Source organism: Pipistrellus kuhlii, unplaced genomic scaffold, assembly GCF_014108245.1.
Source record: "Pipistrellus kuhlii isolate mPipKuh1 unplaced genomic scaffold, mPipKuh1.p scaffold_m20_p_3, whole genome shotgun sequence".
Classification (NCBI taxonomy): Eukaryota; Metazoa; Chordata; class Mammalia; order Chiroptera; family Vespertilionidae; genus Pipistrellus; species Pipistrellus kuhlii.
In genome coordinates this window covers 186,977,009-186,990,706 of record NW_023425529.1, presented here as the reverse complement: position 1 = coordinate 186,990,706, position 13,698 = coordinate 186,977,009, and the positions used below count along the sequence as shown (strand labels likewise).

The 13,698-nt window shown below is 64.3% G+C and overlaps 1 protein-coding gene across 1 annotated transcript; it reads left to right on the top strand.

Moving 5' to 3' along the window:
- The first annotated feature begins 456 nt into the window (after window positions 1–456).
- LOC118729914 (testis development related protein) lies at window positions 457–12,496 on the top strand. The gene is made up of 3 exons (XM_036457476.2): window positions 457–682; window positions 10,869–10,966; window positions 11,643–12,496. The coding sequence occupies exons 1-3, from the start codon at window positions 470–472 to the stop codon at window positions 11,983–11,985; spliced, it is 654 nt and encodes a 217-aa protein (XP_036313369.2). The 5' UTR covers window positions 457–469; the 3' UTR covers window positions 11,986–12,496.
- The last annotated feature ends 1,202 nt before the right edge of the window (window positions 12,497–13,698 follow it).

Sequence of the window (13,698 nt, the reverse complement as noted above, 5' to 3'; positions counted from 1 at the left end):
GGGCGGGGCCGCGGGGCGCCGGCTCCGCGGATGCTCGGGCCCTGCGTGCGGGGCGGGGGCTCCGCCCCAGGACCGGGCCACCGGCCGGCCGGGCTCGGCCGTCCCCGCTGTGGGCATGCGCACTGCCCGCCGCGGCCCGCCGTTGCCATGGAGACCGGGACAGAGCGCCCCGCCCCCGCGCAGCGCCGGTGGACAAGCCGCGCCCCCGCCGGTGAGGGGCGACCTGGGGGGCGGGGCCAAGCCCTGGGTGGCCCGGGGCGGGGCCTGCCGGGGCGGGGCCTGGCGGGGATCGTCGGGGTGGGTTCGGGTCGGGATGAGCGCGGGGCGCGGGGGCCGGGCCGGGGGCGGGGGGCGTGGACCCGCCCGGAGCGGAGGTGGGGACGGAGGGGGGACGGAGGGGGGACGGGGTGGGGACGGGGTGGGCCGGTGCCGTCGGAGGGGGGGCCGGGGCGGTCCGGTCCGGAGGGTGATGTGGCCCCGCCCGGCCGTCCCGCCCCTCGCTCACCGCGTCCGGGCCTCGCGGAGCCGCCGCCCGAGCCCGAGCCGCTGCGCTGCCCGGCCGCACGGACCGACCGGCATGTGGAGGCTGGGCCGCAGCCGGGTGCTCCTGCACGAGCCGCCCGAGGAGGAGGACGGGCTGCGCGCGGAGCCGCCGCCCAGCGCGGACGCCGGGGGCGCGCAGGTGCGGGCGCGGGGGGCGCGGGAGGCCGGGCGCGCAGTGGCCAGGGCGGCGCGGAGTCCGGGGCGCGCGGGGCGCGGGGCGCGCAGGTTGGCCTGGGCCAGGCCCGTTAGGGTCCCGGGCGGGTGGAGCACCGTCGCGGGGTCGGGAGGGCGACACGGGTGACGGGGCACCTGCGATGCGCGCGTGGCCGGGGAGGCGGAGGCCGCCTCGGACCTCGGCGGTCCCCCACGCGGGACGGGTCGCGGGGGGTCCCGGCCCGGAGACCAGCAGGCGCCCCGGGGCCCGGCCGCGTGCCCAGGGGCGAACGCGGGCGGTACACAGCGCTTCCTGCCCGCGGCCCGCGGTGGCCGGAGGGGAAGGCAGTGACCTTTCCGCGGAGTGCGGCCCGGATGGTGCGGCACCGGCCCGGCAGGTTCCAGCCGCGCCTGGAATGCCCAGCATTTCTCATTGAAACGCTCCCCCGGGCGGCCCGGTTCTCCCCCCACCCCGTCCCACCTCCCCGCCCTCCCGGCCCTCCCCGCGCGCGCGCGCGTGCACACACACACACACACACACACACACACGCACACACACGCACACACCGCCCTCCCCGCTCTGTTTCCGATGCGCAGCGCGCTGGGGCCTCGGCCGTGGAATTGAGGTCAGAAACCCAGTGCGCCCTGGCTGGCTCTTTCTCTCTCTTTTTTTTTAAATCAGCAATTCCACTTCTAGCTGGCCCGCTCCTGAAGGTGGCCAGAGGGTTTGGGAACTGCTGTCCTGGAAGTGTCTCAGCGCCTGTGAACAGTTGGGGGTAGTTTCTGTGAAACTGATGGGGCCGTTAGTCACGGTTCTGTCTGAGCCTCTTTCTAAGTGGCTTTTGGACAGCGCGGACCTGGGTTTTTGTTTTTTGAAATCTCAAAATCGCAGGGTTCCTCCAAACAGCAACTCTCCGGAGTAGAACGATGAGAATGTAGTAATTCACAAGGAACTATTGTGGATTAGATGGGCCGGATCTTTTTTTTTTTTTTTTTTTTTTTATGAACTTTAACATTTTATTTTTTTAAACCAGACTTTAAAAAAATATATGTATTTTATTGATTCTTTACAGAGAGGAAGAGAGAGGGATAGAGAGCTAGAAACATCGATGAGAAACATGGACCAGCTGCCTCCTGCACGCCCTCTACTGGGGATGTGCCCGAAACCAAGGTACATGTCCTTGACCTGAATCGAACCCAGGACCCTTCCTTCAGTCCGCAAGCCAACGAACGCTCTGTCCACTGAGTCACACCGGTTTCTGCCACCTTTAACATTCTAAATTGATCCCGTGTTCCGCCTCCCTTTCTCCTGAGGAATCCTACAGCCTGTGTGTTTTCCTCGGGTTTTATTCTGGACATTTTCTCACAAAAGGAAACGCGGGAGGAATAGGAGCTGGAACAGCAACCTGGATTCAACCCTTAGGAACGGTGTTGTTTTTCCGATTTTCTAGTTTACAACTGGGTGTCTGCATCCTTCTGTTAACTGTGAGTTTTTGTGTGGGGCTTAATCAGGTATTATTTTTATAGGCTTTTATTAGCTTTAGAGAGGAAGGAAGAGGGAGAGAGACAAAGAGTGGTGAGAATCATTGATCAGCTGCCTCCCGCACGCCCCCTACTGGGGATGGAGCCCACAGCCTGGGCCTGGGCCCTGGCTGGGAATTGGACCCTGACCTCCCGGCTCATAGGTCAAGCTCAACCGCTGAGCCACACCGGTTAGGGCGGGAAGTTATTTTGTTAGGTGCCCAGCAACACTGAGTGGAAAATACCGATTCCCGTCTGTTATGTCCCCCAAGGCACAGCCCCCCCCCCTCGGCACCCCATTCTCGGGAGCCGACGGCCCTCAGCACAGCGACCTCCGACCTGTCCTACAGATTCTGCAACAGACGTAACATGAAATGTGTCCGAGGTCACAGTGTCACCGAGTCCCCCGGCCGAACCCTCCTTGCTTTGCCCACCCGTGCTGCCCCTCTAATCCCCCGTACCTCGATCAATGGCTGTCTCCGTTTCCCCAAATGCCGTAGGTTGGGGATCGTGCAGTGGGGGGCCTTTTCAGACTGGCTGCTGTCACCCTGTCACAGGCACTGAGCTTCCGCCTCCCTCTTCGCTGAACAATATCCCGTCCCCCGGCCTGGGGGACCACAGGCCGTCCGGCCCCTGCAGGACATCTCGGCCGCTTTCCCGCTGTCACAGTTTGCTGCAGAAGCACCTGTCCGCAGGCTCTGTGCGGACGGCGTTTTTAACGTGGATGGATCCACGCTGAGGAGCGTGATTGCTGGGTCGCGTGGGGAGAGTGGGCTTAGTGTGCGGGACACCCCCACACGGTCACCCTCCCCGGCTGCGCCCCCGCGCCCCCGCCCACAGCGCCTGCGGCTCCTGCCGCGCCGTCCTCCCGGTCCTCCCGGTCCTCCCGGTCCTCCCGGTCCTCCCGCCGGGCGGGCTCAGTGCCGGCTGCGGTCTCCCGGGGGCGCAGGGTCTCCTGGCCTCTCGGTTGCATGTCCTGATGCCGCAGGACATGGGGCATCTTCCCTGCACTTCCCTCCTCTTTGGTGGCGTGTCTTACAGTGAGGGGCCCATTTATTTTATTTTATTTATTTTATTTTATTTATTTTTCATTGATTTTTTACAGAGAGGAAGGGAGAGGGATAGAGAGATAGAAACTCTCTGAGAGAGAAACACCCCCCACGGGGACATGCCCACAACCAAGGTACATGTCCTTGACTGGAATCAAACCCGGGACCCCTCAGTCTGCAGTCCGACGCTTTATCCACTGAGCCAAACCAACAAAACTGCTGGCTTTGGCTTTTCCGTTGTTGAGGTGTAAGGGTGCTTTGTGTGACAGTGCTTTATCGGACGTGTCTTCCCGAACAGCGCTCCCGTGGCCGGTCTTTCCTCTCTGAGGCGTCGCTGTCGGAGCAGTGCCTGGTTTAGCGCAGGGCCGGCTGTCCGGCTGTCCCTGATTTCCTTCCCGGAGTGTCCGTGCCTGAGCAGCGGCCGCCCCGAAGCCGTGAGGGCTTCTCCCTGTGATCCTCCAGGAGTGAGACTCGCCTGTGGCTTTTCATTACTTCGTTAAGGTACCTAGAGTTCAATGCGCTGAAGAACTTTGCTGTAGAAAAACAGATTTTTTTTTTTACTCTAAATTTCATTCCTTCTGGAGGATTGGTCTTTATCCCAGAGCCAGCTTCTGATGGAATTAAATTAGACCACATGTGTCAAACACAAGGCCCGCGGGCCAAATCCGTCCCGCCAGGCCTTGCAATGTGGCCCGCACCGCGCTGTCATCACTGCACTCCGCTGCGTTTCCATCACAATGACAGTTTATGACTGTTCAGTAAACCATTCGGCCCGTGATTTAGGCTGGATTTTAGATTTTGGCCCCTTCTCTGATTGAGTTCGACACCCCTAAATTAGACAATTCATGGCACGTCTACATAAAACCTCTGCCTGCAGGTTTTGGTGGTGACGTTGGAAGGAGGGGGAATCGGTGTGAGAAGGACGCACCGGACGTGTGCTCTCCGTCCTCGCCTCCCCTCCGGGCCCGGCCTCCCCTCGGGGCCTCGCCTCCCTCGGGGCCCGCGCCCAGGCGGTCAGCTGAGCGCAGAGCTGCTGCGTCTTGTTCTGGAAAGGGGTTTAGCTGGCACTCAGATGTGCGCGCTGACTTCACAGCGATAATCGGCTGTTTATTAAAAAGGAAAAGTAGCTTACTGTGAGGTTCTAATACCTTAGAAATGCGAGGTATGTGGAATCGCTGTTTGGAGTAAGGAACACTGCATTGTTCCTAAAATAGTTTTCACCCTGAAAATAAACTTCTCTGGGCTTCTCCTTGGACTTTTTTTTAAAGTGAATTTGCAACACACACACACGTGTATATACATATTACTGATTTCAGAGAGGAAGGGAGAAGGGAGGTGGAGAGAAACATCAAGGCTAAGAGAGAATCATTGGTCAGGAGCCTCTTGCATGCCCTCTACTGGGGATCGAGCCTGCAACCTGGCATGTGCCCTTAACTGGAATCGAATCCGGGACCCTCAGTCCACAGGGCGACGCTCTAACCACTGCGCTACAGCAGCCAGGGCTGTTGAGCTTTTCCTTTGTCATGAACACACATCTATTTGTATTATAGTGAGGTTAGAAGGGGAACATTCATTGCAATCTATATTATAGAAGCACGCGGCCGAGACACCATAATGAATAATGGCCAAAGACCGGTCACCAGGAGATGGGTGGAGCATTTCTCGGTCCCTCCCCACCCCCACCCCCACCCCCACCCCGGGAGCCGCTGTGGGCAGCAAGGCAGGCTCAGGCTCACGGGGCGTGGCCCACAGACTCCGATCACAGCGAGGCTGGCAGCCGGCGGGCGGGCAGGCCGGGTGGCGGGCCTGGTGAGGCACACGTGGGTGGCGGGGCTGTGAGCTCGGGAGGCCAGCAGGTGCGTTGGGCTTCCCGTGGTTTAATGATGAGACTAACAGGCTTCAGCGAGCCGCACTGCAGCCCCAGTGGCGGTCAGTGCCCGCTGTCTCCTGGGCCTCCCCCAGGCCTCATCTCGGCCTCGGCGGGACCATGAGCTGCCAGGCGGTTTGCCATGGGGCCGATGGGCTGGGGGACCAGTGGGGTGGGGGGCCGATGGGCTGCGGGCCCGGGCTGTGTGTGGGGCTTAGGCAGCAGCCACACTGACGCTCTGGAAACAGCCTCGGGGAGCGCTGGGCCAGGTTCCCGGCACCCTTTAACGCTCAGAGCTCCTCAGAGGCGTCCGGAAACGCCAGGGAAGCATGTGCTCCTCCTCCTGCTGGGTCAGAACCTTCGTGTGGGCGACAGGCTCAGCCTGGGAGCTTGGAGCGCAGGTGGCTGAGGTTCGAGAGGGCTGCAGGGTGGGGGTGGGGGTAGGGATGGGGGTGGGGATAGGAGTGCGGGGTGGGGGTGGGGGTGGGGGTGGGGGTGGGGGAGGCATGGGGTCAGCTGGACGGTGGATGTTCCCCTGAGCTCAGAGAACCAGCTCTCGGAGGCCTGCACCTTGGGGTGCGGGGTGGGGGTAGGGGTGGGAGATGGGGGGTGGGGTGCGGGTGGGGGTGCAGGCTTCCCAGGAGAATGAGCAGCACTCACCACTGGCTTCTTCCCACTGAGCCATGGTCAGCCTTAGCTCGGCCAAGAGCTTCGCGTGCGTGTGTGTGTGTGTGTGTGTGTGTGTGTGTGTGTGTGTGTAACTGTGCACGTGTGCACGGAGGTGCCACACGTGTCTGTTGTCCGTGGTGCTGGGCGTCGCAGCAGTCCTGACGTGGGGTCGCACGTCCCGGGTGCGGGAACGGGCGGACGGCGGAGGGGGCACGCAGCCGGCCGGCCAGTCTCTGCTGGCGGCCTTGAGGACGGCCTTGGCTCCTGTGATCGGCCAGGGGGGACATGAGGGGGTGACGTGGTTCTGAGCATCAGGACAACCGGAGTCCAGCGCGGTCGCCAGCCTCTGCCTGCACACCTCCGTGGCTCCGTGGCTCTCCGTGTTTGGGAATTCACCCCAGTCCAGGGCCGGGGAGCCTCCGTCTTCGCAGCCGCGAGGCCCACGTCCGGCCGAGGGTGCGTGCGCGGCCCCCGGTGTTGGTCCGGCTCCGTGTGCTAGAGTCAGTGCTCTGTGCTGGCGCTGCTGTTTGGCTCGCTCGGGCTCAGTGCCCACGCCTGGCTCCCGGGGAGGCTGGAGTGTCCGTGGAGAAAGCGCGCTGGGCGGGCTGGCAGCAGTGCGGCGCCTGTGCGTACACACGCGTGACACAGGTTAGGACTGGCTGACGAACACGGTGACCAGGGCTCAGTCCCTGCCCTGTGTTTCCCGGAGAGCAGCGATTCGTGACGTGTGTTTCATCCACAGCAAGCACACAGTGGGGCTGCGGGCAGTTAGGAGAGCTTGTGACGCCGTGGGCCGCTGGCAGTTGGAATCCAGGTTTCTCCGAGTTTGAAGTTTTAGGACTCAGTAGGCCCGTTCGCCTTCGCTGCTGCTTTAGTGCCAGGCGGGGCGTGTGTGGGGCCGGGAGGGAGGAGTGCGCGGGGGAGCCTGCCTCCGCCCGTCTCACCTGGGCTTCGAGGAGCCGCCGGTCCCGGGGCCGGTGGACAGAGGGCGCGCAGTGAGCGGAGGCTCTCCCGGACGGACGCGAGGCGCGGCCGGAATCTCCCTCGGCTTCTGCGGCCGGCGGCGGGCCTCTCTCCGGGGTCTTTCTAGCAAACACAGCTCCTGTGCTTCGCAGTCTCGCCGACAGAGGAATGGGTGGGGTCTTTGGACTGGGACTCTTCCCATCCTTAGAAACCGGCATTGTAAGCATCTTGGTCCCTCTGGCTGCTGGGAGGTGCCCAGACCGGGCGCCTGACCACACTGCCGCGTGGGGGTGTCTGTGGGTTGTTTTCTGTTTGTTTGCTTGTTCTGTGAATCCTCACTTGGGGATATTTTTCCCAATGACTTTTAGAGAGAGTGGAAGGGAGAGGGGGAGGAGGACAGATGAGGAGGAAGGAGGAGAGAGAGCGGCAGACAGACAGACAGACATTGACATCAAGTGGTTGCCTCCCACCTGTGCCCAACCAGGGCAGAGGTTGAACCTGCAGCCCAGGTACACACCGTGGACTGGGAATCGAACCCTTGACCCGTCGGTGCACCGGCCGCCGCTCTAACCACTGAGCCGCCGGCCAGGGCCGTGGGTTTGGTCCAGGTCAGCGCCGTTCCCCACACGTGTCATGCGTGTGTCCCTCTCAGGCGTGCAGGGTTGTGGGAAGGCCGCCGTTGCCGCTGGCACACCGTTAAGGACGAGGTCGGCGGGGGCAGAGAGCCTGCTGTCTGTGGGCGGGGAACGTGCTGTGGAGGGAAGGCCCGTCCCCCGCGCCCCAGGCTGCTGGGCGTCCGTCTCCCGCTCGCCGCCCAGCGTCCCGGCAGCGTCTGAAAGGACAGGAGGCAGCGTTTCCCGGGAGACGATGGGGCGGCCGCACCCAGGCTCCGATGGCTGGCGGGCCGAGGGGAGCGCCCCCGCCTGGTCCCCGAGCGGCGCCGCGGCGCCCGGAGAGGAGGGCGCCGGATGGGGAGGGAGAACGCCTGGGATGACAGTCCTGTGAGGCGGACCTGGCCTCTGCCCCCCGACAGGGAGGGTGGGAACCCGGCCGGTGCCTACGAGGCCGGTGCCTCCACCCACCGGACCCCCACCCTGCTCGGGCTCAGGGCTCCACAGACACATCAGTGCTGCCTGCAGGGCGGCAGGGGAAGAGCCCGGCCGGTGCTGCTCAGTGGTTAGAGCGTTGGCTGCGGCCTGAAAGGTCCCAGGTTCGATTCCGGTCAAGGGCACAGGCCCAGGTTGCCACAGGGCTCGATCCCCAGTGCAGGGCGTGCAGGAGGCAGCCGATCCATGGTTCTCCCTCATCACTGAGGTTTCTCTCTCTCTCTCTTTCACTCTCTCTTTCTCCCTAAAAGCAATAAAAATGCGTACTTTTTAGAAATGGGGGAAAGAAAACCCGAGAGAAAAGGACTCGGCGCGGCAGCAGGTGGAGGGACCCGGGAGCGGAGGGCGTGTGAGGCCAGCCCGCTCCCGGAGGCCGCCAGGCCCGTAGCCCCAGGGACCTGGCAGCGGAGCGGCCACCGGCCTCGCTCCCGGCTGGAACCCATTCAAACAGCCCTTTGTGCGCCTGAGCCGCCGGGCCAGGCCGGGCGAGCCGCCCGCTGACGCATTAAAATTGCAGAGGCACCCGAGCCGGCGCGCCCACGAACACGGGGCACTTTCCACGCCGCGTCTCCCGTTCCCTCACGTCCGCGCGCGTGTCCGCGGGCCTTTCTGTGGTTTCACACAGCGTTCCAGGCGCGGAGGCTTTCACAGTCGGCTGCTGCCTTTCCACATTCACAGGGAGCCACCGTGTCTGTGACGGGGAGATCCTGCTCGGAGGTTTCCGGGCCTCCCTCCCGTAAGGGGAGGGCTGAGGGTGGCTGGTGGGCGGTCCTGGTGGAAAGGGAAGATGGGGACCTTGCGGGGCAGGTGGCCAGAGAGCCACGTGGCCAGGCGGGTCAGAACCAGCACACGGTCAGCAGCACCGAGCCGGTCCGCCGGGCGTGGGGTCCGGGCTGTGCGTGTGGACTCACAGCGTCGCCTCAGCGGCCCGGCCCCCACGGAGGGGCAGACAGACAGGACGCCGCCCCCAGCCCGGCTCCGGTCTCCGGAAGGTGACCCAGCTGGTCCGTGTTGGAGTCATCGTGCTTTCTGATGGGCATTGTAACTGCTTCCCGCGGGGGAGGAGGGTGCCCCTCACGTGGCCTCTGCAGCGCGTGTGCCTGGCGTGTGCCTGGCGTGTGCCTGGCGTGTTGTCGTGGCCCCAGAGCAGACAGATGGACGCTGGGCCCAGGCAGCGGGCGCCCTCCCGCCCAGGGGCTCCCTCCTGCCGGGAGGTCCCCCTCGGGGCTCTGGGTCAGGGCCCCCACTCCCCACGGGGCTGGCCAGGGCCGCAGCCTGGCGCTCTCCCTGACACAGCGGATCGGGCTCCGCAGGGGACGGCCTCCCGCACGGCCGGGACCGCCCTGACTCGGCGTGCGGGGCGGCCGGGGGCTCCCGCCGGCAGAGCGGGCAGGCAGAGCGCTGGGCCGTGCGGGACCCGCACTGCAGCCTCCGGCCCGGCTCCCGCTCCCGCCTCTGCCGGCGAGAACCCCCTCCCCAGGGCCCAGGCCCAGCGGACAGGCGCCCGGCCCTCGGCCCTGTCACCACATCACCCGGGGCCCCGGCCGTGCTCTCGGTGAGGGTCTCGGTCCCTCCCGCCCTCAGACAGACCCTCCGGAGGCCCAGGTGCCGGCCCAGGACGCGGCCGACCTGCGGAGGGGCCTGTGTGAGCGCCGATGCTGGGTGGTCTGGACGGGCGGTGTGGGCACAGGGACGGGCGCGCGATCCCTCCTCCTCTGGGGCCTGGGGGCCTGTTTCCTTTGTCGCCGCAGGGCCACGCGGCTGCCCTCGCTCCGGTGAGGTCTGTGCCTGATCGTTGTGGGAGCTGTCAGAGCCAGGACACCGGCAGCTGGGACACAGCGGGAGCTTTGCCACAGACACGGGTGTCAGCCAGCCTCCGGCTGCTGGGGGCCGTCGGCGTGGCCCCCGGGCTGCTCAGACGGAGGGTGGTGGGTCCTCGCCGGGCGTGGGGCACGGGACTGGCACTCACCGCCTGCCAGGTCCTCGTCCTCCGGGACCCCACTGTCTCAGCTGGCACCAGGGATGGCCTCCGGGCTGGCTTTTGGGGACGATGTTGAGCTCTCATTCCCTGGCCCCGAGTGGCCTTGGGTGGCCCCGAGTGGCCTGGGAGGCCCTGGGTGCCCAAAGTGGCCCGGGTGGCCCTGAGTGGCCCTGGGTGGCCCAGGTGGCCCGGGTGGCCCTGGGCAGCCCCGGGTGGCCCAGGCGGCTCTGGATGGCCCCGGGTGGCCACAGGAGCCTGGCACACAGCCCTCGGTTCCCTTTCCTTTCAAGTTGCAACAGGAACATTTCAGAGTTCTGTAAAGCGAGGTCTGTCCCCCAGGAGCCGCCCTCTGCAACCCTCCCCTCCCCACCGCTCCCCTCCGCTTCCCTGATGGGAGAGAGGCCACCCACAGGGAGTGGGACTCGGGTGCGGGATGGGCAGAGTCTCTCCTATCTGGGCCTGCTCTGACAGCTGTGCCTCTGCTCTGAGGCCGGCGTAGGCCCAGGACGCACCCGACTGCAGAGCCGTGGCCCCTTCCCTCCTCTGCAGCCGCCCGTGGGCACCCGCAGGGACCCGTCCTGGGGTCGCAGCTCGGCCACCCCGCCTGGGTGAGAGCAGGGCGAGGATGGGCACCACAGACGGATGGTCACCGCAGTGGCTGTCCTCACAGCGGGATGGCGGAGGTCGCCTGCTGCTGAGGGAGGAGGAGCTGCGACCCCAGGAGACGCAGTCCAGCTTCTCTCCCAGGTCCCAGCTTCTCCCCCAGATCCCAGCTTCTCTCCCAGGTCCCAGCTTCTCCCCCAGGCCCAGCTTCTCTCCCAGGTCCCAGCTTCTCTGCCAGATCCCAGCTTCTCCCCCAGGCCCAGCTTCTGTCCCAGGCCCAGCTTCTGTCCCAGAGCCCAGGTTCTCCCCCAGGCCCAGCTTCTCTCCCAGGCCCAGCTCAACAAATTTGTCACAAAACCAGACCTGTGTACCTGCTGCCAGGCCTGACCTCTTCCTGACCTTTGTTGGTGCAGGGAGCAGGGTTCCGAGGTTGGAAAGAAGTGACTTCGCTGTTTAATGACGACGATGAGCAGCACCTGCTGGGAAGATGCAAATCTCCCAAGTCCAGGGGGTAAGTCCCTACGGGGAGGGGGGACACGGTCCGCAGACAGGCCAGGCCTCAGTGGGTGCCCCCCTCGTCTCGGCCCCCCGCACCCCTCCCTCCCGGTCACGTGGGACAGCAGGGCCGGTCAGGTGGCATGGGGGCTCCTCCCCTGGGTGTCTGGAGAGGACGGGCGCTGATGGGGCTGCGGGAAGGCCAGGAGGCAGCCAGCCGCAGGCGGAGGAGCGTGGGAGCTGCAGACCAGCGTCCACCTGAGCCCTGAGCCCCGAGCCGCCTCGCTTCATGGGCGGGCGTCGCTGGGACCACCTTCCTCCCGGGAGGCGGGTCCCGCACGGCAGTGCCCCGGGCATGGTCTCCCAGGGCCGTGTGTCGAAAGGCATTCTCCCCGATGGAGTCCGGGCCCTGGGCCTGGCCGCCGGCTGGCAAGCACGTGAGCCCCAGGCGTGTCTCCTGAGAACCCGCCCGTGTGCATGTCCACGTCTGGGTCTGAGATGCGGCCTCATTAGTGTCAGCAGCAACCCGTGGGACGAGTTCTCCCTCTGACTTTGCTGTTTCAGGTTTTACATACGGATCGGCATTAGCTTCCCACACAGCTTAGATGGTTTTAGAAAAAGAAACTTTATTTACAAAAATGGGTCGAATCTGAGGCCCCTGCACCCCCCAAACCCCTCCTCTGTCCCCGCAGAACCAGCTTACGGCTGAAGGAGGAGCTGAAGGCGGAGAAGAAGTCTGGCTTCTGGGACAATCTGGTGCTAAAGCCGAGCATTCAGCCCCAGAAGCCGGACGAGATCGAGGGCTGGGAGCCCCCGAAGCTCGCTCTCGAAGACGTGGCGGCCGAGTCGGGCGCCCTGAGCGACCAGGCGTCCCGGCCGGGCTGGGAGGAGGGGGCCAAGGGCGCCGGCAAGTACACCAGCCTGGCCGGCCCGGGGGGCGGCTCGCGCTGGAGCCTGCGCTCGGCCGGGAAGCTGGTCAGCATCCGGCGCCAGAGCCGCGGCCACCTCGCCGACAGCTGGGAGGAGCTGGAGTGACGTCTGTGCCCGGCGCTGGCACCACAGCCTCGGCCCCAGTGCGGCTCCGGCTCCTCCACTCAGAGCCCGTGTGCCGTATCAGGGGTCTCCGTAGCCTAGCGAGTTCTTAGTCTTTCAGGTTAAAGAGAGCAGAGTCCACTCTGCCCACGTTCCATCTCCCGCATCTCAACACTGTGACCGCGTCCTGCCGGCCACGCCAGGCCATCCAGGCCGGCGTGTCTGCCGTTTCTGACCTGGGTGCAGGTACGGATGCTGCCCCACGGGGACCAGATAGCACCTCCCCGCCGTCCTCAGCTGCACCCGTCTGCCGCATGACATGGTGACTCCGGCGTGGAACCGTGGGAGCCGACGGTGACACTGAACGTGGCCGCTGGGGTGGACACATGGCGTGACGGCTCACGTTTATCCTGGAAACTCAAACTTCTTCTCAGATTAGACATCTGTCAGCAAATCAAATCCTAGAGAAGCGAACGCTGCCTGCCGCCGGCCCCCTCCGCCCGCCGCCACCCTCCTCCACCCTCCGCCCCCCGCCCCCTGCAGAGGTGGAGGCGGTGCTGCGTAGATTGAGGCTTTATTTCTGCTGCTGGGCTTTTAAATATCGATCTGTATTTCCTTCTAGAAACCTGTCGTGCTTTCTGGTCACAGAAAACCCTCAGTGCCTGCCGGTCGCTGGGTCACTGGACACTTAATTTTGCTGGGAAGCCGTTAACTTGCTTGTGACAGGGCTGCAATGTCTAAATCACTGGAAGTGCCTCCTTCTAGAATGCCCACGGTGTCGTTTAAAAACGAGATGCTTGTGGGACCGGAGGGCTGCGTCGGCTGCCGTGCGGGTTTTGTCCGTGCACCGTGACGCGGGCCAGGCCCCGGACAGCTGTCCCGCGTGCGGCCCGCACACCCAGCCGGGCATCGTTCCTGGCACAGGACCCTCTGCTGCACTGCATCCCGGGAGGAATGTCCCGGCTGCTCAGGGTTCACGGTGCTGCTCCCCGGCCGGGGCTCGGTCACTCCTGGGACCGGCCGCACGACCCTGCCTGGAGGGTCAGAGCGTCTGTCTGTCTGTCTGCCGAGCATCTGTCTGTTCCCCCATCTGTGTTTTTCAGGAGAACAAGAAGTCTACTGGACGGAGCCTGGGCACCGACGTGCTTTCCGTGGTGCTGGGGCAGAGCCAGGGGTGGGTCGGGCGGGGACTGTAAACCACACGTTTCTCTGCAAACATGTATGCAAATGAGATGTTCTGGTGTGTGGGGCTCAGTGAAAATGGCTCTGTGGGTCTTAATATAGATATTTATTGGTGTGCATCAGGAGAAAATAACCTACCAAAGCGATTATTTGGGCACAGGTCGAGAGAAATTCGGTTTGGTTTGGGGGGTCTTGTTTGAATTCTGTGTACAGACAGCAGTGTGAAGAATGAGGTGTCCGCTCCTTCTGACGTTTTTAGTGTTTTTAATACAAAACGAGGGCTGCAGAGGAGGTCCAATCCACCCTCATGCCGAGGTTTCAAGAAATAAAAGTGCCGTTTCTGTCGTCCCTCGTCGTCGGCCTGTCATTGGCGCCCACGCACGGCCGCTGCTCACCTCAGGCCCGGGGCCTGTTTTAAATGCGGACTACGTGCAGATGTTTCATCTGAGCTCGGCCTGAGCAGCCTCGCTGCTGTCTGCGTGAGGGCCTGTGCCGGCTGCGGGGTTCTGAGTCAGTTGTTGGTGAGTTGGAGAC

Bases quoted from the DNA above. Each gene is read 5' to 3' on its own strand.
- LOC118729914 (XM_036457476.2), top strand. From the start codon at position 470: ATGTGGCCCCGCCCGGCCGTCCCGCCCCTCGCTCACCGCGTCCGGGCC. The intron at 683-10,868 runs GTGCGGGCGCGG...TTGTTGGTGCAG, and splicing joins CGGACGCCGGGGGCGCGCAG to GGAGCAGGGTTCCGAGGTTG. The intron at 10,967-11,642 runs GTAAGTCCCTAC...CTGTCCCCGCAG, and splicing joins AAATCTCCCAAGTCCAGGGG to AACCAGCTTACGGCTGAAGG.